General features: G+C 37.3%; 1 protein-coding gene across 1 annotated transcript in view; it reads right to left on the bottom strand.

The window, feature by feature from the left end:
- RSF1 (remodeling and spacing factor 1) overlaps positions 1-27,918 on the bottom strand; it is a 119,883-nt gene that overhangs the window by 57,697 nt on the left and 34,268 nt on the right. Inside the window, exons 2-3 of the mRNA XM_069469198.1 lie at positions 16,108-16,199; positions 1,593-1,685 (exon numbers count right to left, since the gene is read on the bottom strand). Coding sequence (XP_069325299.1) covers positions 1,593-1,685; positions 16,108-16,199 — 185 coding nt within the window. The remainder of the gene's footprint in view (positions 1-1,592; positions 1,686-16,107; positions 16,200-27,918) is intronic.

Raw genomic sequence — 27,918 nt, 5'->3', positions numbered from 1 at the left:
CTAAGATATCATAACCTCTTTGCCTTTGTGTCAACTATTCTAATAATAGCCTCTAAATTCTTTTGATAAGCATCCCTAACAATAAAAAAGTTTATAACACATCTTGAATAATTATATGCATGTATTTTACAATATAATATACAAGTACTTATATATTTATTATATATAATACACAGTAGATATCTATACATAATGTATATATATAACGTATATAATACTAACATTATATATTATAGGAATGTACAAAAGTTATTTCAAAAGTTGAGATGTTTAAAAATTATGATTAGAAGATCTATAACTTTGTCTTGACCTCCAAAGAATCATCTTATATAAGGCTTTTGAGATCATAAGCTAGTCTATAGATAGATAAGCCTGCATGATAACACTGCCTAAAATCTGAGTTTACTATGACTTTGGTTTTCTTACAAAAGTATCTTAGGAATTTTGCAGACTTTTGTGTAGGCTCTAACAGCAATTAATATCTAAAAGCAAAATAACAACTACTTTGTAGTCACATCTCATCTCCAAAATAGTAATATATACACGATTATGTTTTAATAATCATCATAAACTCTTGAGGTCCTTTGAATAAGAAGCCTAGTTGTAAAATACTGTAAATTTTATTAGTGGTAAAACTTCATTACTTTTATCACAAAGAGTATTTTTCCCCTCTATTAGAGCACCCTGCTACTAACAAGGGCCAACAATAGCAAGTCAGCAGGAAAAGAATGGGAAACTCTAACTTGAAAATAAGCCTACTTTGAGATGACCCATTTTAATCAAGTAGGTTTGGTTATGTGAAGGTTTTATTAGATACAAAATGCATTCCCCTAGTCATCTGGAAAACAATATCAAATTGCTAATTTAGTAAATCAGCAGAAGATTGACCACAGCTAATTTAGTCAATCAGCAGAAGATTGACCATAGTTTACAGTACATAGCAATTACTATAAAAGCTGAAAACAATGAATATAACTCATTTGGGGCAACTGTTTATCCATTCTATTACTTTCCCTACAAGAAGAGATAATTAAACCTAGATATACTTCTGCATTGAAAAATAAAAAATAATTTAATTAAGATACTTTTTGTTGGCCGGGCGCGGTGGCTCACGCCTGTAATCCTAGCACTCTGGGAGGCCGAGGTGAGCGGATCGTTTGAGCTCAGGAGTTCGAGACCAGCCTGAGCAAGAGCGAGACCCCATCTCTACTAAAAATAGAAAGAAATTATATGGACAGCTAAAAATATATATAGAAAAAATTAGCCGGGCATGGTGGTGCATGTCTGTAGTCCCAACTACTCGGGAGGCTGAGACAGGAGGATCACTTGAGCCCAGGAGTTTGAGGTTGCTGTGAGCTAGGCTGACGCCACGGCACTCACTCTAGCCTGGGCAACAAAGTGAGACTCTGTCTCAAAAAAAAAAAAAAAAAAAAAAAAAAAGATACTTTTTGTCACCAAAAAATAGAAGAATCTATTGTCTTCTTCCACCAACAGTAAAAATGTCCTTTTGTTTATTTCCCAATTTAACCAAAAGAGGTCAAAAGTGAAATTTTAAATTAAAATAATTATAACAAATAATAACCTTGTATTACCTTTAAGAGTGCTAGTTTGCATTCAATACTCATCTCAAGATAGCCCTTCTTCTCCATTTCCCATGCCCAGGTACTGTTAAACTCTTGGCATATCTGTAAGAGAAAGTTAATATTTAATACATGAAAGCAACTTTTATTTACATCGGTAGTCTTGTAAAATTATGCTAAGTGTTCTTGTTAACATACATTTATAAAGGAAAGAGTTTACACCAAACAACAGTCTAATCCAATTCCACCCTAAAATGCATACTACTTAAAGCCATCAGAAATGTTTACTATTATTTGATGACTGAATTTACGATATGAAGTGAGGCCTGGCATGGTGGCTCACTCCTGCAATCCCAGCACTTTGAGAGGCCAAGGCAGGAGGATCACTCAAGCCCCGGAGTTTGAGGTTGCAGTGAACTATGATCGCACCACTGCACTCCATCCTTGGTGACAGAGCATCGGTCTCAAAAAAAAAAAAAAAAAAATTCAGTCTTCCCTGTAGACTATGAAAAATAAAATAAAATAAAATAAAAAGGATAAGAAGATCAATCTCTGTAGCTCTCTCCTCTCCTCTCAAGATCTTTATACAAATTTTTGGGCACATTTTTCCATATGAGAGTAATTATTTGATTCCATCTCACCAATGGATGGAAGTTCCTTAAGGGCAAGGTCAACAGGTTATTCATCTTTATGCCTAGACCAGAGGTAGGTTCAAAAAACATGCTAAATTATACACATACTTTTAATTAAGCCTCTCTCCAACTCAACGTCCACCTATTTATGGGTAAAGTAAAAATTCTATTGTTTGACATAAGAGACCTATAATGTCACTTTAACTTAAATGTCTAGGTTTCTTTTCCTACACAAGCATTTCAGGCAAACGAAGCCACTATAACAGGCTGAAAAAATGAAAATCTGAATAACTACTCCACTTAAAAGTCAGTCCAGGAAGCTTTCTCTCATTTCAGCAGCTCCTCCTAACCTAGAGGTCAGAGGAAGCGAATAAGGGAGATCAATACAGGGAAATTGGAATGGGTTTTATAACCTCTGTGAACTAGTTTTTTTGGCAATAAAATTGGAACAGTAATAATATTGATCTTAAAGGCTGTTAAGTAGGCATGAAATATGATATAAAATGTCTAGCAATTTCACGCTGTTTTTGCAATTCAAGGAGCAAAGAGCATAATGAGGGCCAAGGGGGAAGAACCAACACAAGGCAAGAGATTATCACAGAGCACAAGCAATGGGCCAGACCAGCAAACAGAAAAAAAAACAAGCAGGCAAACAGGACTGGTCATGACTATCTCAACCCAGGAATAAGACCTGGATGACTCTCCCAGGTGGGTTACCCTTTTCCTAGCCTGCAGTAGTGCCATCTTCTTACCAATTTGTATAATAAAATCACAGGCAGTCAGTATTAGAATAGAAAAAGAATGTAAGGCAAGCGGTATGGTGAAGAACTATATAATGGAGGGTGTCTTTGAAGGTTCACAGGAAGAATGAGCTTCCCATTCCCTGGAATACCATATTTCCTGTGACTGAGAGTACTGTATTTTGTAGAGAGAAAAAAAATTGGGACATACAGAGAAAAGGAAGATCGAAACACTACACAAGGAAACCCTAAAGTGACTAAATCAAAAGTTAAAAGTTGGGACCTGAATACACATTTTGCCATAATGAGAAAGACAGACAATAACAAATGTTGGTAAGGATGAGGAAAAATCTGAAACACTGACAGATTGCTGGTAGGAATGTAAAACGGTATAGCTGCTTTGGAAAACAGCTTGGGAGTTCCTTGAATGTTAACTTTTAGGTACCATATGACTTAGCAATTCCACTCCTAGGTATTTACACAAGAAAAATGAAACGTATGTCCACACAAAAACTTGTACACAAATGTTCATAGCAGGAATACTCACAATAGCCAAAAGCTGGAAACAACCCAAATGTCTATTACCAGATGAACTGGAAAAAAAAAAAAAAATGTGGTATATCTATACAATGGAATTTTATGTAGCCATAAAAAGGAATGAAATAATGGTGCATGCTACAGCATGGATGAGCCTTGAAAACATCATGTTAAATGAAAGAAACAAGACAGAAAAGGCCACAAATTGCATGATTCTACATATATGAAAAGTCTACAACAGTCAAATCCACAGGGAAAGTAAAGCAGCAGTTGCCACAGGGCAGGGGAAAGAAGGGGTGGGGAGTGACTGCTGATGGGCAGGCGATTTCTTTTCAGAGTTATAAAAATGTTCTGAAATTAAGATAGTGGTGACGGTTATACACTCCTTGTAAATATACTAAAAAACACTGAATTGTATATTTTAAAAGGGTGAATTTTATGGTATGTGAATATCTCAATTAAAAGGAAAAAAAAAAAAACAGCAGAGACAACCAATAATGCAGAGCCCAGCTTATGACTGAGAGGAGGTATTTACTGGGTGATCTGCTGCATATCAGGCCCCTAGATGAACAAGGTGTTGGCTGACTATCCTAGAAGCTAATGCTGAGTGTGGGGAAGCTCACTGTCACTATCTGAGAGAGGTCGAGAATGACAGAACTCCAAAGCTTGGCCAATGACCCAGATAATGAAGCACAGCAATAGCTCATAGCATCACAAATTCCAAATACGCCTGAAAAACTACTGATTAGCATCTACTGTGTGAAAGGAGAAAAGAAAAAGAGAGGTGGGTATAGAGAAAATTAAGATACAGGCCTCTGGCCCCACACTGCTTAAATTTTTGTTGTGCAGATATTCAAAGATAAATGTGCTACTCATTTCTATTTCCTTAAGGGCAATGCACACATACTATTGTGCCACTTGATGTTGAAAAAAAAAGAAACCCAACTAATTAGATATGCCCAAATACCCATAACCTACTGTTACCACAAAGTAAACACTGCAAATGAAAGCTGCAAATAAAGAGACTACTCTAAATCTGCAGTCCCCAGCCCCGGGGCTGTGGAGTGGTACTGGTCCATGGCCTGTTAGGGACTGGGCCGCAGAGCTCCGTCATGCCACTCAGCAGCTCCCCATCCCTCCCATCACTGCTTGAGCTCCAACCACCCCGCGGCACTGTCCCCACCTGTGGAAAAATTGTCTCCCATGAAACTGGTCCCTGGTATCAAAAGGGTTGGGGACCACTGCTCTAAATAACATGTAAATAATTCTTGTGCAGGACTATTTAATCTACAGCAGAGGTGAGCAAACCTTTGCCATTAAGTACCAAACAGGAAATAATATAGGCTTTGTGGGTCATATGGTCTCTTTTGCAGCTATTCAACTCTGCTGTTACTGTGCAAAAGCAGCCATGGAAAATATATAAATGAACGTAAATGAATAAGCATAGCTGTATTTCAATGACAGTATGAATAACGAAATTTGAATTTCATGTAATTCTCACGTCACAAAATATTCTTCTTTTGATTTTTCTCTCAATCATTTAAATATATAAAAAGCATTCTTAGTTTGTTGAGCCATACATAAAGAGGCAGCAGGATGTGAGGGTCATCTGTCTGGGACATCTGTCCCCCCATTGATCGCCAGGGTTGATTCCGTGGATCTGGCTGGCTAGGTAGGTGTTCCCTTCCTCCCTCACCGCTCTATGTGACTCCCTCCCAAAGCTGAGTGCTCATGCTCGGTTGAAGAGGACGACCTTCCCCGATAGAAGAGGACCGTTCTTTGGTCAAGGGTGTACGAGTAGCTGTGTTCCCCTGCTAGAACCTCCAAACAAGCTCTCGAGATCCATAAAGAGGCAGCAGGCAGGATGTAGCTCATGGGCCATACTTTGCCTGGAGAGCCAGAAACCAGTTGTATCTATCAGAGACTATCTACAGCAGTGTATTCTTGGGTCCTGGAAGCAAGGGGATCCCAATTACGTTGGCAATTCCTATTAACTCCCTGTGCTCCAACTTGATTCTGACCAAGGGGCAATACAATTTTACTTTGGTTTCACATGTAATTTCTCTTCAGAAAAAGAATGTTCCAGTATCTAAAACATCAATAGTTTGATATAACATTCAAATTTATCACCATAAATTAGTATGAAATATTGGTTTTATGTTTCATTCTCCAAAAATCTCGTTAATGAGAGGTCAGGTACTGTTTTGTGTCCTCTTGCATGTACCTGAGGGACAACCCTTCACCTGAAACACATTCAAAATCAATGTTCTATGCCTACAAGGCTGAAAGGCAAATGCAGGGCTTGGGAGATATCCTGGCCACCAGGCTGCTGCTATTCCAATACTCCCTGTGCCTCTTCCTCCTAATCGCTACACACAGGAAAACAAAGTTGAGGATGGAAGATGCTGGGCAGAGAAGAAAGGAGCTCTTAAAGGTTCTACAGCAGCTCAGTATATATAGGAAAGGTGCTTTCACAAGCCTACATAGCAAACTTACAGAATTTATCTCAGTGGAATCATTAACATTTTTATCTTGGGTTCATAAATACAAAGTACCAATAATCCTTTTCTTTTTGACAACCATGAAATAAGGAATTAAAAAGGGGGTTGGAGAGTGAGATGACTTCTAGCACCCTAAGGCCTCCTCCTTGAGAGGAGCTTCCTCACCTTAAATTCCAGTCTGGAAAAGCTTGAGACTACCAAAAGAATTTACAATTTGTTCCAGCCAACATCTGAAGATAGGACCCAGACCTCCCTTTCCTATTTATTAAACAAACTTACAATTGTAAAATCTTCCTCTGTCCCTTTAAGATGTATATGTATCTCCTAAGACCTGGGATTGTCTTTCTTAAGGACCTGAAAGTCATTTCTGTGAAATGCAATCATCAGAAAAGTAAAAGATTCTGTCTTCCAGACTCTGTGGGAGGGGAGAGGCCTAACTTCCCTTAATGCCAGTTAGCAGACACAAATAGCAAAATTAACTATGACCAACCTTCTTACCTGCTTTTTGTAATTTTTCACTTCGCTGACATTGCTCAAGCTTTCCCATTACCCCCCACTCCTCTCTTCCTACTCCCTCTTTCTCCCAGTCACCTCTGCACAAACTGGAATCCAGCACAACTCTTTACTGCAATAGCTGCTGAATAAAATCTATCTTTACAGCCTTTACCTAGTGTCAGGCTTTATCTTTGACAAAGACAGTCCTCAGAGATCATTCTGATCCAAATCTTTATTTCATAATTGAGAGACGTGAAGCTGAAAGAGATTCACTTATCTGGTTGATTCCACAAATATTTGCTGTGTGCCTACTTATATGGCAGGAATTAGTCTAGGAGCTGGGACACCATGGTGTACAAGAAGACAACCTATCATCATGGAGGTTACATCCTATGAGGTAGTCAAATAGGTAAACTAAGCAAATATCAAGCAGTCAGGATCCTATGCTGAAAATAAAAAAGGGTAATGTGATACAGAAAATTTGAGCACTACTCTGGATTAGGTGCTTACTGAAGGCCTCATTAAAAAGTTGACATCTGACATAAGAACTTGAAATATGACTGATAAAAGAGAAATCAACCACAAAAAGATCTGGAGGAGAATGTTCTAGACAGAGAAAACAAGCTAGTAATAAAGGCCTTAAGTTTTGGCATGTTAGAAAACAGAAAAAAGAAAAGTGTACATGAAGTACAATCAGGGGGAGAGGGGCAGGAGATAGGTTGGAAAAAGTAACCAAAGGCCAAATTATGTAAGTGAGAGTAAGGAATTAAGATTCTATTTCAAATATGATGGGAAGCCACTGGAGGATGTTAAATGGGGGAATAATAAAATCTGATTTACGGTTCAAAAACATAGCTGGGCAAGGCGTGGTGGCTCACAACTGTAATCACAGCACTTTGGGAGGTCAAGGCAGGAGGATCACTTGAGCCCAGGAGTTCAAGTTACAGTGAGCTATGATCTCGCCTCTGCACTCCAATCTGAGCTACAGAGTGAGACCCTATCTCTAGAATTAAAAAAAAAAACCTCCCCCCAAAAACCATGGCCACTGTGTGGAAAATGGACTGCACAGGGGTAAGAATGGGAACTACGAAACCAATTTTTTAAGGCCAGTGATGGCATGAACTATGATGGTAGTGGGGATCAGAGAGAAGCAGATAGCTGTATTTTGGAGGTAGAATTATCAGAACTGCTGATGGAACAGATGCGGAGGGTGACTGGAAAGAGAAATCAAGGATGACATCTAGATTCCTCAGCTTTAACAAACAGAAGGACAAAAGTACCTTTAACTAAGGTATTAACACTGGGAGAAGGAAGTTAACAAGAGATCTGTTTGTGCCTAAAGTTTGTGGTAAGTAGTCAGGCACCGTAGCTCGTGTCTGTAATCTCAGCACTTTTGTAGGCTGAGGAGGGAGGATGGCTCGAGGCTAGGACTTTCAGACTAGCCTGAGAAACTTAGTCAGACCCCGTCTCTACAAATAATAAAAAACTTAGCCAGGTGTGACAGCATGCACCTGTAGTCCCAGCTACTCAGAATGCTAAAGCAGAAGGATCACTTGAGCCCAGGAGTTGAAGGTTACAGTGAGCTATGACTGCTGCCACTGCACTCCAGCCTGGGTGACAGAGCAAGACCCTGTCTCAAAAAAAAAAAAAAAAGAAAGAAAGAAAGAAAAAACCATGTTTTTAACTCTTACTAGAATGACAACAGCTAACACTTATTGTATGTTTACTATGTGCCAAGCACTATTCTAAACACTTTAAAATATTAACTCAGTAAATTCACGTAACCCTTAGATGGAGTGTACTGCTATTCTTCAGGAGGAAAGTGAAGCAAAGAGGTTATGTGCTTTACTCAAAGAATGAGAGAAATAAGGATTATTATCTCTAATCATTTACAGCGAAATCAGTATATATTCAGGATACCAATCAGGTCAGTTGTCACCAAGGGAATTGTGCACAAAAGACAGATTGAGAATTATTAATATAAATCATCTACTTCCACATTTATACTAAAATCACATCTCACCTGAAGTCTCCTAATATTTAAAGATGTCCTGTTTTGTATGTAATAATCATTCTGGAGGACTAAACCAGACATTTATACAGCACCACTATATAACACACCCCACACTAAATATTGGGAGGGCAAGGACAAATGAAACAGTCTCTGCTCCCAGAAGTTCAGAATTCAGAGACGGAGAGACAGTCATGTAGACAAATTATTATAGGGGGAAAAGTAGTCAGTGAGTTACCTATAAACTGAATAACTGATATTATATATCTATAAACTACTATGAAAATACTAACTCAGCCAAGGGATGAAGAAGTACCAAGGAAGGTTTTATTCAAATAGTGACATTTGTGCTAGGACGAGAAGGATGAACGAGGTTTTACCAGATAAGGAGATAAGGAGCATTTCAGGAAGAAAAAACAGTATTTTCCAATGGCAATGTGAATGATTATAGCATGTTCTGCCAAGGTGGAGTTCAAAAGAGGAGTTCTTTATACTGAGTCCTAGAGCCCTGACCATAAGCGTGCTTGGGGTTCACAGTAGACAGACAAGACTCTGAAAGAAGACAGTGAGCAGGGCTGTGAAAGTAGGTCTTGACTAGTAAACATGACACTCAATGAGGCTTTGGAGGAACTAATGGAAAACAGTCCTGTTGGCACCATAGAGTACAGATATGAGGACAGATTCTGATGTCAAGGAGACCAACTAAAGCCTGCTGCAATAATTCAAGGTACAGGTGATGAAGCTCGAGCTAAGCTGTAGCAGAGGATACTCAAGAGAAGGCAGATTCAGATTGTGCACATATCTCATGAAAGCAGTAACAAGTGCATATACTTTTACCATGTACAAAAGAACTTTTTCACATATTTTATTTCATTTGAAGTGAGTATCCTGTAAAACTACAAAATTTTTGAAAACAAAAACAAGGTCCAATTCACCTATTATATATAATAAATATATTTGTAATGCAATATCCATTCATCTGTTGATGAACACTTTGATTTTCTCCACCTTTTGGATATAGTGAATAATGCTGCAATAAACATTGGCATACATGGAACTGTTTGAGTCCCTGCTTTTTAGACGTTATATACTTAGGAGTGGAACTGCTAGGTCATATGGCGATTCTATGATTAGCTTTTTCAGAAACTGCCAAACTCTTTTCCATAGCAGCTGTACCATATCACATTCCCATGAGGAATGTAGGAGGGTTCCAATTTCTCCACAACCTCATCAACACTTATTATTTCTTTTATTTAAAAAAAGAGCCATATGATTAAGCGTAAAGTGTTATTTCATTTCATTGCGGTTTTGAATTGCATTTCCCCAATGATTAACAATGTTGAATATCTTTTCATATATCTTCTTTGAAGAAATGTCTATTCAAATTATTTGCCCATTTTCTAATTGGGTTGTCTTTTTTTTTTTCTTTTTTGAGACAGGGTCTCACTGGTTGCCCAGGCTAGAGTGAAGTAGTGTCATCGTAGCTCACTGCAACCTCAAACTCCTGGGCTCAAGTGATTTTCCTGCCTCAGCCTCCCGAGTAGCTAGGACTACAGGCACACACTACACATGCCTGGCTAATTTTTCTATTTTTTGTAGAGACGGGGTCTCACCCTGGCTCAGGCTGGTCTCGAATTCCTGACCTCAAGTGATCCTCCCACCTTGGTGTCCCAGAGTGCTAGGTTTATGCGAGTGAGTCACCAGCCGGCCTGGGTTATCTTTTTGTTATTGAGCTTTAGGAGTTCTTCATGTATTCTGGATATTAAATCCTTATCATTTATATGATTTGCAATATATGCAATTGGCAGTATGATTTCTTTCATTCCGTAGGTTGTCTATTCACTTTCTTCACAATGTCCTTTATGTACAAACATTTTAAATTTTGGCGAAGTCTAATTAATCTATTTTTTCTTTTGTTGCTCACTCTTCTGGTGTCATATATAAGGATCCACTGTCAAATCCAAGGTCGTGAAGAGTTCCTCTTGTTTTCTTCTAAAAGTTGTATGGACTTAGCTCTTATATTTAGGTTGTTATCCATTTTGAGCTAATTTTTGCACATGGTATGAAATAGGGTATCTGTTATATTTTGCAAGCTGTTATATTTCAACAAATAAGTATTTCAAAGTCAAGAGATATTTAAAAATACTATAATAAATACTCAATAAACCTTGTATTCTGCATTCTGCTCTCATTTTCAGCTCAGTCAAAAATCAAGGAAAGTACGTATCATTAATGCAATAATACTTTACAATTAATTCCTAAAGCTTTTTATACATATGAAATTTTAGGAAAAGATTTTATTTTTACTTCCCAGGTTTATCTGCCTAGCCAAAGCAATGAGAAACAACTTTAAATTACTATTTTTATATAACTTCTTTCAAAACACACTGACATTACACTTACGGGTATTTTTACTAAGTAATTATCTGTGACTATGAATGAACAGTACTTTTGAGTATATAATTGAGAGGTCATAACCAATATAAGTGCTGCACACTTGGAGACGAAGAAAAAAAAAAACCTCTGGAGAGGAGAAGCAGGTTCCTGAAGTTTACCTAAGCGTACTCTTGCCATAGGAGGTTTCCCAGTCATAATTAACGTATTTACCATGTTTCCCTACAGGAATGTTTAGGTATGTTATTATTTTAAAACATTCACTGGAACACCTGAAGTCAATAAGAGTCCAGTAGAAAACTAAAGAAAATATAACCCAACATTTCAACATCCACAAATGTAAAAAATTTGGCCAAAGGCTCCAGGCTGGAGTACAGTTGCAGTTGTGTGATCATACATCACTGCAGCCTCGAACTTCCAGGCTCAAGCTATCCTCCCACCTCAGCCTTCCAAGTAGCTGGGACTACAGGGACATACCACCATGCCCAGCTAATTTTTCTTATTTTTTGCAGAGATAAGGTCCACTGTTATGCCCAGGCTAGTCTTGTACTCCTGGCCCCAAGCACTCCTCCTGCCTCAGCCTCCCAAAGTGCTGGGATTACATGCGTGAGCCACCGTGCTCAGCCAGTAATTATCAATATTTAAGCAATATTTGCTGGGTTCCAACTATTTGGCAGGTACTATGCTGAGAGTATTCACATACTCTTTCATTAAAAAAACCAAGGGTCAAATAAGTAACTTAACTAAACTTATACACCTAGCAATTAGCAGAGTTTAGGTAAACATTTTCCCCATTACAAATTCAGTATTCTTTTTGCACTACCACCTGTACTTCACTTATGAGAGTAAATCATGGTTGCACACACATTATCATAAACAGGCTTCTTTAAGGAATATTTTACAAAGTTAAAAGTATACGAAAATACTTTGCAACATGTAAAGTATTAAGTATTCATGCTGTGGTATCTGGCAAACCTATGTTCAAGCCTTGCTTCAACACCTACTATCTATGTGATTTTGGGAATTATTTATCTTTCTGCCATCTGGGCTGGTGTATGAATTCAATGGTTAATACATGTAAAAAAGTATAGTACCTGGTTTATAGTAAGTTCTCAAATATTAGCTATTATCATTTTAATTATAGTTTCCGAGAAACTGAAACACTCATAAATTGTTAGTGGGAATGTAAAAATGCTACAGCCACTAAGCAAAGCAGTACAATTCTTCAAAAAGATAAACACAGAATCATCATATGACCCAGTAATTCCATTCCTACATTATACAGCAGAGAAATGAAAATACATGTCCACATAAAAACTTGTACACAAATGTTCATAGCAGCATTATTCCCAATAGCCAACAAAGTGGAAAAAACCAAATGTCTATAAACTGATGATACATAAACAAAAGGTGGTATACAAAAGATTTGTATTTGGCAATGAAAAGTAATGAAATACTGATACATGCTACAATATGCATAAACCTTGAAATCATTATGCTAAGTGGAAGAAGTGAGATAAGAAAGGCCACATATTTTATAATTCTATTTATATAAGAAATGTCCAGACTAGGCAAATCCACAGAAATAGATTAGTGGTAACCACAGTTAAGGGGAGGGGTGTTGTGATTGGGACAGATTGATAATAGGTACAGGGTTTCTTCCAGAGGTGTTGGAATTAGATAGTGGTTATGGTTGTATAACATAGTGAATATATTAAAAACCAATGAATTGTGTACTTTAAAATTGAATTTTCTGTTACGTGAATTACATTTCAATAAAAAAGAAAAACATAAGTTGATATTAAGGATGCAAATAAAAATTAGGAAATCAATTTTAATTTACTTCTGAGAAATACAGCAATAAAGAAACATCTAATCACTGTGAAAAAAATGACCAAATTGATAAATGACAAAAGATGACCCTTATGATTTGCTAATAGATGACAATCTTCCTCAGGAATGAAAGCAATGGGCCTTTTTGAAATTACTATTTAGATCAGCCATCTATCGTCAAGCTTATTCACTTTCGGAGGATTTCTAAACTTGGGTACTGAGGAACTGAGATTACCCCTTGTCTTCCCCTTACTTCTGAAAGTCAAATGAATGAGGTCACTTCTTGGGAGGGGCAGAAAAATACTCCAGAAGAGACATATTATTTTCTACTTAATGTCATTATCCTTCAAGTATTGAGCCCCAGAAAACACTCCTTGCTTATTTTGGGTTTGTTTTTTTTTTTTTTGAGACAGGGTCTTACTCTGTTGCCCGGGCTGGAGTGCAGTGATGAGCTCATAGCTCACTGTAACTTGGAATTCCGGGGCTCAAGTAATCCCAAGTAGCTCGAACTACAGGCAGGCACCATTATGTCAAGCTAATTTTTTTATTTTTTGTGGAGACAGGGTCTTGCTATGTTGTGCAGATTGGTCCTAAACTCCTGGCCTGAAATGATCATCCTGCCTCAGCCTCCCAACTTGCTGGGATTACAGGTGTGAGCCACCATGCCCAGCCCTCTTTGCTTATTCTAAAACGCATATTTGTTTTTATATTTTAACATTTCTTGAAATCAAGTGCTTCTTAAAATCAATAATTACATTTGATGTTTTTCTTTGAAAAACTCTCTGTAAATCATTGGTGTGGCATGCACTGACGAGAGCACAGGATCGAAGAAAAATAGCAATAATAAATGATTACCCATTTATTTTTATTTAGTTATTTATTTTGAGACACAGTCTCACTCTGTTGCCCCGGCTAGAGTGCCATGGCATCAGCCTAGCTCACAGCAACCTCAAACTCCTGGGCTCAAGCAATCCTTCTGCCTCAGCCTCCTAAGTAGCTGGGATTACAGGCATGTGCCACCATGCCCAGCTAATTTTTTCTATATATTTTTAGTTGTTCAGTTAATTTCTTTCTATTTTTAGTAGAGACAGGGGTCTCGCTCTTGCTCAGGCTGGTCTCGAACTCCTGAGCTCAAACAATCCACCTGCCTAGGCCTCCCAGAGTGCTAAGATTACAGGCATGAGCCACCACAACCAGCCGATCACCTGTTTATTTACTTAGAAATTATTCTGAGGCCAGAGGAAATCAATTGTGATTTTCTTTAAAGGATGCTTTATTAAAAATTGGCTTTCCACTTTTGAAGACCTTCATATAGTTATCATACAGTTGGAAGGGAGGCAGGGCAGCAGGAAAATAGAGGCACAGGTCCTGAATTTTTGAAGGCAGATGTCTGTTCATTTGGTATAGCTGCATTTATTATCCATGGTCAAGCTTTCTGGAATTGGTCATGTGGTATCTAAAATCATTAGCAACCATAGGAAATAGAAGAGTTTCATGGAAGCATGAGAGGTCACTGGCAAACTTCTTTTATGACTTTCCAAGTAAAAGGAATGTGAAGCATGGTAAGACCAAAGCCTATATACAACTGAGCAAGGGGCTAATACGTCCTAGCAGAACTGCTGGTTTAAATTTCTACTTACTGGGTTTATTTTTAGAAGGGTAATTCCACCTTAAAAGTAAAAAATCACCAGCTTAGATTTTTGGGTTCATTTCCACTCTAGAGGATACTGGGGAGTGGAAAGTATGTGTTAACAAATGCAAATTACAGCACAAGGACAAATGCCCTTGGTTAAGTGGAATTGCTATGCACCTCTCCCTCCCCCAATCAATTATCAAGAGTTGTTGACTCTACCTTCCAAATAGCTCTCACATCCACCCCTCCTTTCTATCCCTCATGCCTTAATTCAGGCCTCTTCATTGCTCAATTGGATTACACAATTAAGTTCCTTATCACAGGATTGGTAATTCATTGTCATTCTCTCTAGGTACTTTACATTACAGTAAGGCTAAACTACTACGTAATTTCCTAACAGATAATCTGCTCATTCTGTAGGTCCTAGTTCAGCTGTCTTAGGGAGACACTAACAAAGATGACAAAGAGGTGCCAGTGCTTTCTGATTTGTAATAATTGTGTAGTCTGCTGAGCAAGAAAGGCTTAGACTAGTAATGTCTGCTATGAACAAGGCACCAAGGCCTAGCAGATGCCAGATATTGCTCTGGATTTAAACAGAATTTTAAATTAATTATATTCCATTGACTTTAAAAGGAAAAGAAACGGCTCTCAGTAATACATTTGTATAATGGTGCCATAAGGAGAAAAAAGATCAACAGCCATATAACAGGGAAGGTAAAAACTCCATCAAAAACTTAGCTAATGATTACAATTGAGAAATAAATATAATAAATTAAGCTTACTGGCAGCCAAGGAAAAGAAAATGGAAACTGCCTAAGCAGTTAATTAATTCACAGTTAATATTAATGCATAAAAGATGAAAAGAAGCCTTTAAGAAACTTAAAACCTATAAGAAAGACAAATGGGGAAAATATTTCATCAGTGATATTTCAAAGCGTTGGATTCACCAAGTCCTGGGTTTGAATGCTGTCCTTGTCATTTTCAGCAATGTGAGACCAGTCAAATTATAGCCTTTATTTTCACAAAATCAATTTCCTTGTAAATTAAAATGAGGATAATCGGTATTTTGAAGTTGAGATAATATAAAGAAAGCATTAAACACAGTGCTTGGTACATAGTGAACATTCAATATAAAACTATATGATAGTTTCTATAACAAGAGTTAAACATAGTCCATGAGGGAACATTTTCCTGGAAGGCCACAAGGAGACAACAATACTTGTATTGAGACATAGAGGATAAATTAGTTTGCCAGGAAAACAAGTTGATGGGAAGGCATTCCAGGGAGAAGATAAAGTATATGCACAAACTCTGAGAAATGAAAAAGATGGCACGTTCTGTATGATAGAGTCTAGATTTGTAAGTGAAAAGAAACCACTAAATAATTCTATGTGTACTGTATGATTTCAAGCAAAAATGACAACTTTTCTGGGCCTTATCCATATGTTACTTGATTTGATCTGGATGATTTTAAGAATTAAATGAGAGAAACCATGAAAAGTCCCAGAGCACAGTGTTAGGCACAAAAAAGATAAAATACTTCTGAAATCTAACTTTAAGACTCAAGATCATTGCTTAATAGTAGCAAGACGAGAATCACACACTTATAGTAACATGGATTTTGGAGTCATATTCCATAACTTTTAGTAAACTACTTTAAAAGTTATGCACATTATGAAACATAACATCAATTTATGCTAGATAGAGTAATATTTCAGTAACAGAGAAGGTAATTTACAAATACTAGTTACCTTGATCAAATATTTTTCCCATCTGTCTGCTGTAACAGATTTACCAATCTTCCTCATCAACTTCAAATGGAGCTCCACCAATTCTTTTGGTACTTAAAAGGAAGAAAAAAAATACTGTTAGCCAGCAAAATAAAACATTTGTAAACATTTAAGATTATAGAAAAGTAACTTTCTCCAACCCTGAATACTTTCTCAAAATAGATGATGTTGATTCTAACTATCCTTTAGGCCTCTGAATCAGAAAAGTCTAAAGTACAGCTTGAAATGACTGAAAACCACTCTTTCTTTCTTTTTTTACAATGTCTTGCTCTGTGGCCCAGGCTGGAGTGCAGTGGCACACTATCACAGCTCACTGCAATCTCCAACTTCTGGGCTCAAGCAATCCTCCTGCTTTAGCATTCTGAGTAGCTGTGATTGCAGGTGCCTGCTGCCACACCTGGCTAAGATTTTTGATACTTTGTAGAGACAGGTAGGTTCTTACTATGTTTTCCAGGCTGGTCTTGAACTCCTGGCCTTAGGGGATCTTCCTGCCTTAGCCTCCCAAAGTACCAGGATTATAGGCATGAGCCACTTGCGCCCAGCCCCACTTTCTTAAAGAGCAGGAATATTCATAATTTCTTTCAAAATACCATCAAGAGTGAAACCTAATATAAACTACATGCTCTGGGTGATAATGATATGGCAACGTAGTATGTTCATCTATTATAATAAATGTACCACTGCTACCAGAGTCAATACAAGTTGTACATGTGGAGGATGGGGGTATATCTGAATTCTGTTCTTTCCACTTAATTTTTCTGTGAACGTAAAACTGCTCTAAAAAATAGTCTATTAAAAAAAAAAAAAAACTACCATCAAGTAAAAGCACTTAACTACACAACTAAAGTTTCTAATCTGTTTGTTTCCCATTATACATATTTGGTTTCTTTACTGAGATTTTAGACCAAGACAGATTCACAGAATTAGAGAAATCAAGAATTATAAATTCCAAGTTGACTCAGAAATCAAGTCTAATTAAGTATAATTCAAACTGTTTCAAAAAACCACTCTTCCAATCCATCCCTTATCTGATGTGCTGAACTTTTCCACAGCATCTCTATGGATCTTTGCTTAACAACCTTCATCGACAAAAAAATTATTTACCTTCTAAAGCACTTAGTTCCATTTTCTGGATAGTTCTAAGTATTAGAAAGTTACCCTTAATCTAAGTAAAAATCTGCCTTCCTACAACATCCTCCCTTGATTCTGGGTCTTATCCTTAAACCTTTAAATATTTGAGGATTGCTGTATCTTCCCTCGGGTTCTCTGTTCTGACTGGTAAGCAACCAGAGTTCCTCTAAATATCCCTTTTGTCATGATCCTACTGTGTTTTTAAATTATATTAATTAAACCTAAGGGAAATATAGGACACATACACCTGTCAAATTCAGCATTGCCTAAATCCCAAATATCACTGGTATCTAAGAGAAATTATATGTAGACTATCTAAAAAGGTCCCATAATCAAATATATTAGGAAAATGTTGGACCAAAAAAAAAAAAAAAGGTTTTTTACCACAGGACTGTTGTCTTTACTGATTGCCCTTATGTGCACTGTGAATATCCAAAGAAGGGATATAATTTGCAGCATTATCTAATATATTTGATCTAATATCCTATAGGACACAAATGCTTGAGGAACAATAGATTGGGAAATGATGACCTAATATTTTTCAGTCATGCTTTCATTCTCCACTAAAGCTACTTCTAATTTGAAACAATACCTTGAAGCATAAAAATATTCACCAACTCAATAAATTTTAGTGGGTCTACTATTAGTAAGCAAGAAAAAGTCCCTGTCAAGTGAGTCTTAGTGAGGATTGGTGGGTTGGGGGTGGGGGTAGAGGAAGAGTGGTTACAAATGAGCAAATAGACAATTATACTAAGGCCTGAAGTATGGGGTTGAGGGTGGACTGGAGAAAAGGGAGGGAAGGACATTGCTTGCAGAAACAAAAGCAGATGCAAATGGCTAAAAAACAAAATGATCATGGAACTGGAGGCATGGGCATAAGAAAAAGGGCATGATCATAAAGAGCCTTATAAGGCCGGGTTAAGAAGTTTAGATTTTATTTAAAAGTTTAAGCAGAAGAGTGCTCTACATTGTAGAAAGATCTCAATGACTGAATTGTGGAAGATACGATTTTTAAATAAACGCAGCTTTTATTTGCTTGTTTTAGAAGGTAGAGGGCAGGGCAGAAATTAGATGCAAATCAGGAAAACAACATTCCAGAAAGATGGGAGTAGCCTGACTTGAGGTATAGGGAGAAGTAGACAGGTCTGAGAAATGTTTAAGAAACAAAATATTAAAACTTAGTGATTGTGCAGTGATAAAGAATCATGAAAACCTGAGGTACTGGCTTAGGAACTGAGTAGATGTCAATGGCAACACGATAAGAAGAAAAAGACATGGACTCAATTCTCAGTTCCACCACATATACGAGGAGATAATGATTCTGGTGAAGTCCTCTAAACACTGAACTTCAATTTTCCCATCGGTAATAATAGGATGCACTGGCCCTCTCACGGAGTTTTGAAACTACAAAACCATGTATAAAGCTAAAATACTTTTTATTTCTGTTGTGATTTTTTTAGGAACAAAAGTCACTTTCAGTTTCTCCTTTTCCTCAAACACAGGAGTCTGGACGGTTCTCCCTTTCTACATCTTAAACCTGCTCCCTATTTCCCCTAGTTTCTCTAGAACATTACTGTACCTTTTCATGTCAGAAAAATAGCCATGGATAGTCTCCTGCAAACAAACCAATCTTCCAAAAATATTGCTATCATGTCACTTCCTAGTTGATAAATGTGCTTTATGGCTCCTAAATAACTATATAAACCTATCTAGATTTCTTACCCTAGCCTCAGAGTCCCAATATTCAGTCTCAGTCTAACTCTCTAATCTTTCTGTCTTCTACACTGGAATCCTTGATTCAAATCATTCTGGCCAGTTATCATCCACTAAGCATACTCAGCTCATTCATTACCTACGTGGGGGGCTTTATAAAAAGCCTTCCAGCTTACTGTTTTCTGCCCACTTGAATCACACTGATCTTTCAATATCTAGGCAATAAAAGTCTCAAAAGTCTCAGCTTTCTAATACCAGCAACTCCTTTGTCTTTGGAATGCCCACTGTACTCCTGTTATCTGTATCATTCATTTAGTAGTTGGATAAAAGTTTTGCACCAGTGTTTGATGCATGTCCCCCACATCACACTGTTATAAAAAATCATGAAAGATTTGGGTACTACTGGTACTATTTTTAAAAAGCCAATACAAGACAAAAATAAATATGCAATAAATATATTTTCATCCCATTTTACAAATCAAGTTGCTGATTTAGGTATGTACAAATACATTATATTTGATTATTATTAGAGTGTCAGCTTTTGTACAGACAGCACTGTCCAATAGAAATATAAGGTAAGTGACATAATTTCAAATTTTCTTTCTTTCTTACTATTTTCTGTAGATACAGAGTCTCATTCTGTGACCCAAGAGCCCAGGATGGAGTGCAGTGGCATGATTACAGTGCACTGTAGCCTCAGAGTCCTGGGTTCAAGCAATCCGCTGCCTCAGCCTCCTGAGTAGCTAGGATTATAGGTGCATGCCACCACACCTGGCTAAGTTTTAAAATTTTTTTTAGAGATGGTGTCTTGCTATGTTGCCCAGACTGCCCTCAAACTCCTGGCCTCAAGTGATTCTCCTACTTCGGCCCCCCAAAGTGCTGGAATTACAGGCATGAGCCACTATGCCTCGCCTAATTTCAAACTTTCTAGTAGCATATTTATAAAAGTAAAAAGAGGTTAAAATTAAGTTTCGTAATACATATAATACTATATACCCAAAATGTTATTTCAACATATAACCGGCCTTTTAAAGTTGGGATATTTTTACATTTTTGTACTAAGTATTTTACACTTAAAACACATCTCAATTTATACTATCTACATTTCAAGTGCTCAAGAGCCAGATGTGGCTAGTGGCTACTGCACTGAATAGCACTGGATGGTAGAGCTAGCTTATTTGAAAATAAAATATATAATCCACTAAATTTATTAACTGAAATCATTTATACTTTCTGTTACAAATAGAACTGACAAGCTGATAATCTTTAAGGGTACTAGTAGCTCTTAATAATTTGCCAATGGAGGGCCGGGCGCGGCGGCTCATGCCTGTAATCCTAGCACTCTGGGAGGCAGAGGCGGGTGGATCGTTCAAGGTCAGGAGTTCGAGACCAGCCTGAGCAAGAGCGAGACCCAGTCTCTACTAAAAATAGAAAGAAATTATCTGGCCAACTAAAATATATATAGAAAAAATAGCCGGGCATGGTGGCACATGCCTGTAGTCCCAGCTACTCGGGAGGCTGAGGCAGGAGGATTGCTTAAGCCCAGGAGTTTGAGGTTGCTGTGAGCTAGGCTGATGCCACGGCACTCACTCTAGCCCAGGCAACAGAGCAAAGACTCTGTCTCAAAAAAAAAAAATAATAGTAATAATAATTTGTCAATGGATAAGAGACAGGCAAAAACTTCAATAGAAAAATTAATCAGCATTATAGTTTATTAAATATTAAAATCCTACTTTTTATTCTCTAAACAGCACTGTGTATTCGATAGGTCATTCTAGGATGATTAAAATGTTCCATATCTACACTTTTCAGTACCGTAGCCATTAGCCACATGCGACTATTGAGGATTTGATATGTGGCTAATGAAAATCAACTTTAAATTTTATTTTTAATTAACTTACATTTAAACAGGCACAGGGCATGTGGCTACAGTTTTGGACAGGGTAACTGTTAAAGTATCAATCATATTTTTAAAATACATGATAATTTGCTAAAACACTGATAAGCTTTCAATTCACTCATTTACCACCCAGAACATTTTCTAAATAGTCTCATTTCTGAAACATTAAATAACTTCCTTCTAAAGATTCATTAACCAACTTCAAGTCACTTTGAAAAACACAGGTGTTTATGCCAATTGAACTAAGATTTCTACCTTTTTACATAATACAGGGTGTTGCAAAAGTTGCCATACATACGGAAAACGAGAAATTGTAGCTAAATGTACCTTACTTACAAAATTTACAAAATAAAGGTACATTTCACTACAATTTATAAAACAAGTAAATAAAGGTACATTTAGCTGCAATTTCTCGTTTTCCCTCTGTATGGTGACTTTTAGGACACCCTGTATTATGTAAAAAAAGAGATCTTAGTTTAATTGTAGATTTGATACATAACATTTAATGGGCACTTTTCTTTCACAAGGCTTTAGGAGGTGAATGATTCTGTAGGAGAGAGAAAACGTCAGGCAGGGGCTGTGTGAATTTATGAAGGGCCTGCCAACATGATGTAGGTATGAAGCAGGAGAAAGTGGGAGAATCCCAGACTGTATTAGTGATCCAATTACCCAAAGATGTTTTATATTTTGATATTTTTCTAACCACTTTCCAGCACCAAGTCTTAAAATGCTGCTGTCCCTGCAATTCTATTGTGTTACTTATAATTTTGCTTTTCTGAATGGTAGAAATTTACAGTAGTTCATAATGACTAAAGACAATTCTTCTCATTCTTCAATTAAGTCTTCTATTTAAATTTCCTCTAACATTATATGCAGAGATACACTTACAGTTATGACAATAGTTGACTTTATCTAGTCCACTGATAAAAGAACATTGATTTCAGATACAGTGACAGAAAGACATGCTTATAATAAGCTTTTATTATACTTATTGCCCAGTTTTTAGAAATTCTGTTGGGGGAGCACAATTTTAGAATATTGAGACTAGCCCCACAGGCCACTTGATCCTTGAAATCACTGTCATGTATTCATATACCTACCTTCAAAGAGTTCATTTAATCAATCATCCTGCTTTTCTGAAAAGCAAAGAAACAGCTCAAGACTATGAAATGCAACTTAGACCACCATCTAAAGAGTACAGTACAGAAATTCCAGGTAAATATAATAATATAAATGACTAAGCTCAATTCATTACCATTATGGAAAAAAAATAAATCGAAGAATAAGTGTTATGCAGGCAGATAAATCAAAGGGTATCTGTACTTTAGGTTTTTGAATTCCACTGAGAATCATATTGCTGTTCCCACATAGGTAAAGAAAAAAACCCCAATGTGGCCCACATTATTTCAGAATCAAAATTAGAAAACTTTCCCTGCTACAAAGAAAGTAATCAGTACACTACAAATATCAGCAAGGCTGCAGGTGGTGATAACCAGCAATCCAGAAAGGAGAATAGAATTAAGAGAAATGAAACCCCACAAAACTGTAGCACCATGTGAAACCACCCTTCCTGAAGGAGAAGATAGTTGTTTCTTTAAAAAGAAGCAAGGCCTCTGAGTAAGATGAAGCGAGCAACCCTCACATCAGTCAATCTTTAAAGGAATACTCGGCCGGGCGCGGTGGCTCACGCCTGTAATCCTAGCACTCTGGGAGGCCGAGGCGGGTGGATTGCTCAAGGTCAGGAGTTCGAGACCAGCCTGAGCGAGACCCCGTCTCTACTAAAAATAGAAAGACATTATATGGACAACTAAAAATCTATATAGAAAAAATTAGCCGGGCATAGTGGCGCATGCCTGTAGTCCCAGCTACTCGGGAGGCTGAGGCAGTAGGATCGCTTAAGCCGAGGAGTCTGAGGTTGCTGTGAGCTAAGCTGACGCCACGGCACTCACTCTAGCCTGGGCAACAAAGTGAGACTCTGTCTCAACCAAAAAAAAATAAAAAAAATAAAGGAATACTCTTTGCTTATACTTATAAACAGTGTCCCAGAATTTCAGGTGCTTGAAGCAATGGCTTCTAGTTCCATATTCCTCCAGCTCTAACCAGATGACCCAATTTCCCTTCTCTCTTTTCTCTCTACTCAATTTAATAATCAAGGGGTCAAGAGTGTGTGGTGGGGGGAGACAGGGAAGAGAGAGAAAGAGACAAAACAAATTTAAAAAGAAAGAGTGATACCATAATATTCAAGGAGGAAGAGGGATTTCTCCCCCAATTAATTTTTTCCCAATAATTTCAAATCCAGTGAAAAGCTGAAAGACTAGTACACTCTGTACCTAGATGCACCAATTGTTAACATTTTTGCCACTCTTCGGAAACATTTCACACAGGGTTAAAACCATCAGGGAATACCTTTTTTTTTTTTTTAATAAAGATGAGACCATAAAAATAAGAAGCTGCCAACTAAGCCAAGGAAGTGAGGAAAATACCAGGCAAAAGGCAATGCTTTTATGAAACTCCTGGGGTAAAGCTACTACCAGTGTGGTTGGAAAGAGGAAAGGGTAAAAGATTCTGCTGGAGAAGTAAGCAAAGGCCAAATCTCATAAAGCCTTTGAGCCATATAAAGAGTTTAGATTTTTATTCTAAGTGTAATAAGAACCCACAGGCGGAATGTAGAAAAGTTTCATGATTTAAGTTTTTAAAAGATGATTCTATATCCAGGATCTGCTTGAAATTAATCTAGTGACCAGGGAGTGGGAGTAGAAGGAGTTACAAAAGAAACAAACTTGTAGAGAAGCCAGGTAATGGGCACATGAAAGTTCATTATACAACTTTCTACTTTTGTATGTTTCACATTTTTCATACTTTGAAAAGGTCTATAGGCTGCTCTACGAGGAACGTATTGAGAGGGTGGGAGGTGCAACCATGACTCATTAGGAAGCTATCCCTGTACTTCAGGCAAGAGATAATGATGGCTTGGACTAAGGCTGTGGCAGCAGAGATGCAGAGAAGTACCCTCAAGGAAAACTGTAAGATTTAGAAATTTTCCAAAATTCTAAAAAATTTTCTAACAAGCACCTATGCCAATCATAATCCAAAAAAGTGACTAGTTTATATGTGTCTTGTGGGATCCCTATTATTCATTATCAAAAGCAGAAACCATGACTTTTAGTTTAATCACATTTATAACGCAGAAAGGCAACATGTACACACAGATATTTAATAATAAAGTCAAATAAATTTATTTGTACCATGTCTTGTTTCTCATACTCTTTACCATTTCAAAGTCCAAATATCATTTAAAAGCCTGCCCTTAATATTTCAACTATGTATTCTTAAAAACTATCTTATGGCTGGGCGCGGTGGCTCACGCCTGTAATTCTAGCACTCTGGGAGGCGGAGGCGGGTGGATCGCTCAAGGTCAGGAGTTCGAGACCAGCCTGAGCAAGAGTGAGACCCTGTCTCTACTAAAAAAATAGAAAGAAATTATCTGGCCAACTAAAATATATATAGAAAAAATTAGCCGGGCATGGTGACACATGCCTGTAGTCCCAGCTACTCGGGAGGCTGAGGCAGTAGGATTGCTTAAGCCCAGGAGTTTGAGGTTGCTGTGAGCTAGACTGATGCCATGGAATTCTAGCCTGGGCAACAGAGCAAGACTCTGTCTCAAAAAAAAAACCAAAAAACTATCTTATACATACATTATGAAAAGCACTAAACAGGAAACAAGGGTACAAACATCAAATTTCTCATCCATAAATGAGTTACACCAAATGGTCTATAGTCCTCCAGCTCTAATATTCAATGTTTCTGTCTAGGTACTGAAGTATTTATTTGCCTTATAACAATGCAACTGATCATAGGATCTTAGAATTTTGGATCTGAAAGCAATGTTCTAATTCGCACCCTTTGATAGGCTAGAAAACTCAGACCTGAGATGTAATATGAATTACTCAAAATCAAACAGAGCCCAAGGAGAGCCCAGACTTTTGCCTTTCCAATCCAGGCCTCTTTCCAATGTTTCTAAAGTATCAAATGGATGAAGGAATAGTTCGGAAGACCTAACTTATGAACCAAACCACTCTTTCTGCACAGGTCCGTATCTGGTTTCTGATCTTGGGTTGCTCCTGTCTGTACACCCTGAGGCATCATCCATTTCTAAAATATAATCCAGCTAAATATTAATAGTTGATACAGAAACAGAGGGACTATTACTACATCTCCAGATCTATTCTCCCCTTTTTAAAAAACAACATTATTGAGATGTAATGTACATACCATATAATTCATCCATTTAAAATGCACAATCCAATGGTTCTGGTGTACTACATTATTAATTTGTTAACTGTGGCAAAATATATAAAATATAAAATTTGCCACTTTAACCATTTTTTAGCATACAGTCCAATGGCATTAATTAAATGTCCAATGTTGTACAACCATTACACTATTTCCCATCCCATTCTTATAGTCAAAATTTTGAAACAGCCACTCCACTTACAAATTGCTTTCCAGAAAATTTATAAATATAAAAGAAAAATTTGCCATAGTATGTATTCTCAATGGGGGCAATATTGCCCCCAAGGGGAAAAAACAGGTTCATGGTAGGGCAAAAAAATCTCAGATGATGGCCTATGGTTCTTTAAATCTTAACTTTACCTATTAAAATCTTATTCCTTAGTACTTAATGTCTCTTGCTAGAAAGAAATTTATTTTAAATTAAATTAAAATTTTCTCTTTAGTGGTGTGACAATTTTTAAAAATGTTGCCGGGCGTGGTGGGTCATGCCTGTAATCCTAGCACTCTGGGAGGCCAAGGCAGGAGGATCCCTTGAGGTCAGGGGTTCCAAGACCAGCCTGAGCAAGAGCAAGACCCCATCTCTACTAAAAAAATAGGAAAAAAAAAAAAAAAATACCGGTGGTGCTGTGCACCAGTACTCCCAGCTACTTAGGAGACTGACGCAGGAAGATTGCACGAGCCCAGGAGTTTAAGGTTGCTGTGAGCTAGGCTGATGTCAGGGCACTCTAGCCCTGGTGACAGAGTGAGACACTAGGGCTCAAAAAAAAAAAAAAATTTTTTTTTTAAATGTTGAGAAACACTATGCTATAGAATTCAAAAGTAAGCACTGTTACTCAAAATGTAACACATTTACTACAGACAATACCCAACCTACACAAACCAAGCTATTAATATATCCCACTAAAAACCCAAAGTTGTAAATTGGTCAGTTACCCCACAAAAACCAATTTTAACAATAACATTAACCAGAATAATAGAAAAAACTGTCTTACAATTTTAACAGTTAAACTACAAAAGCAAGCATACTGGGTAAAAAACTGTTTAAAATTTATCCCAAATGCTGATACTTAAAACAATTGCTTAGCCTTTCAGCAAAGATCAAGTGTAGTATCTGTTCTTTTCAGTGTAATGTCTACAAAAAAAGAAAGAAAGAAAGAAAGAGAGAAACAAAAGAAAAGAAAGAAGGAAAGAAAACAAGAACTAACTAAAACTAAAAGAAGGAAAGAAAACAAGAACTAACTAAAACCAAGAATGGAAAAGAGAAAGAACATAAGCTTGATGTATACAAACTTAATTATCTTCATGGTCTCAGTTTGTAGCTATCTATAATCTATCTCCTTCCTTCTCTCTTATCCTTAGACGTAAGCTCCACGAAGACAGGCACACATCCATCTGCCTTTCAAATCACTGGATTCCGAGCACCAAGCACAGTTCCAAGTTCATGGTAGCCATTCAACTAATTGAAGAATTGAATAGGACAAGAAAATAAAGGAGAATGAAAGCAACAGGTAGTGAGGAAAATAAAAAATTTCTGCAGACAGCTCAAAAAGAGAGTTCCTGTAGCTGTGAAGGAGAAATTATCCGAACTGTAACAGTGTGAAGGAAAGTGATGGGGAAGATGAGATGGCATGAGGGGTTATTCAGTTTGCTATGTGAGCCACTAGGTGCTATCCTTAATCCAAGAGGGCTCCTTTGTTGTCTTTTTTCCCCCTTTTCGCTCCCACTTGTACAGGAATGAGAGAGGAGAATGCTCCCATGAACATTTGTATTAATATAGAGGAGTAAATAAGTCCATATATTTAAAGAATTACCTATGTAGGGATTTCCCAGCACAAGACCTCTATGAAGTTCCAGGCTTCTATTCTTATCACGTATGTTTCATAGGTATTTAAAAACTTGAACAGGCTGGGCCGTGTGACTTAGTGTGTAATCGTAGCACTTCGGGAGGCTGAGGAGGCAGGACTGCTTGAGGTTAGGAGTTCAAGAGCAGCCTGAGCAATAGTGAGACCCCTGTCTACAAAAAATAGAAAAATTAGCCAGGCGTGATTGCCTGTAGTCCCAGCTACTCGGGAAGCTGAGGTGGGAGGACTGATTGAGCCCAGGAGTCTGAGGTTGCAGTAAACTATGATGATGCCACTGCACTCTAGCGCAGGCAACAGAGCGAGACCCTGTCTCAAAATCAATGAAACAAACAAACAAACCAAAAAAAAAAAAAAAAAACCATTTGAACAGCAAACTAGAAGATAGATACCTTTATGATTCAATACTATAATTTTTAGGTGTTATGAAATGAGTTAGATGTTTTATAAAGAGTTCCGCAGAACTATGGACTTACAGTAAAAGAACTCCATTTCTTTGTGAAAGTTATATTCTGTCTTTATTCCTTGCTAACAAGTGATCACTTCACACTTTTTTTCTGTTAACATTCATTTGAAGAGCAGAGGTAACTAGATGAGTAACATTCTTTGTCATCTTACAGTTTCCTGAGATCTTGTCAGAAAGTAGAACAAAATGAGCTTGTTATAATTTCTAGTTATTTCAATAAACGAGAAAATGTATATGCAAGCACTTTATAGACCATAAAGCACTATCCAAACCAAAGTTATCCTTATTTCACCACCAGATGGTGATGATGTCTTACTTAAAGCAAAATTCTAATGCCCTATTTGGGGACCAGGCAATCGACTGCTAAAAATGATCAGTAGAAAATCAGGATGGTCTGAATAAAACGTTGG

Source organism: Eulemur rufifrons, chromosome 6, assembly GCF_041146395.1.
Source record: "Eulemur rufifrons isolate Redbay chromosome 6, OSU_ERuf_1, whole genome shotgun sequence".
NCBI classification, from domain to species: Eukaryota; Metazoa; Chordata; class Mammalia; order Primates; family Lemuridae; genus Eulemur; species Eulemur rufifrons.
This window is presented reverse-complemented; position numbering and strand designations above follow the sequence as displayed.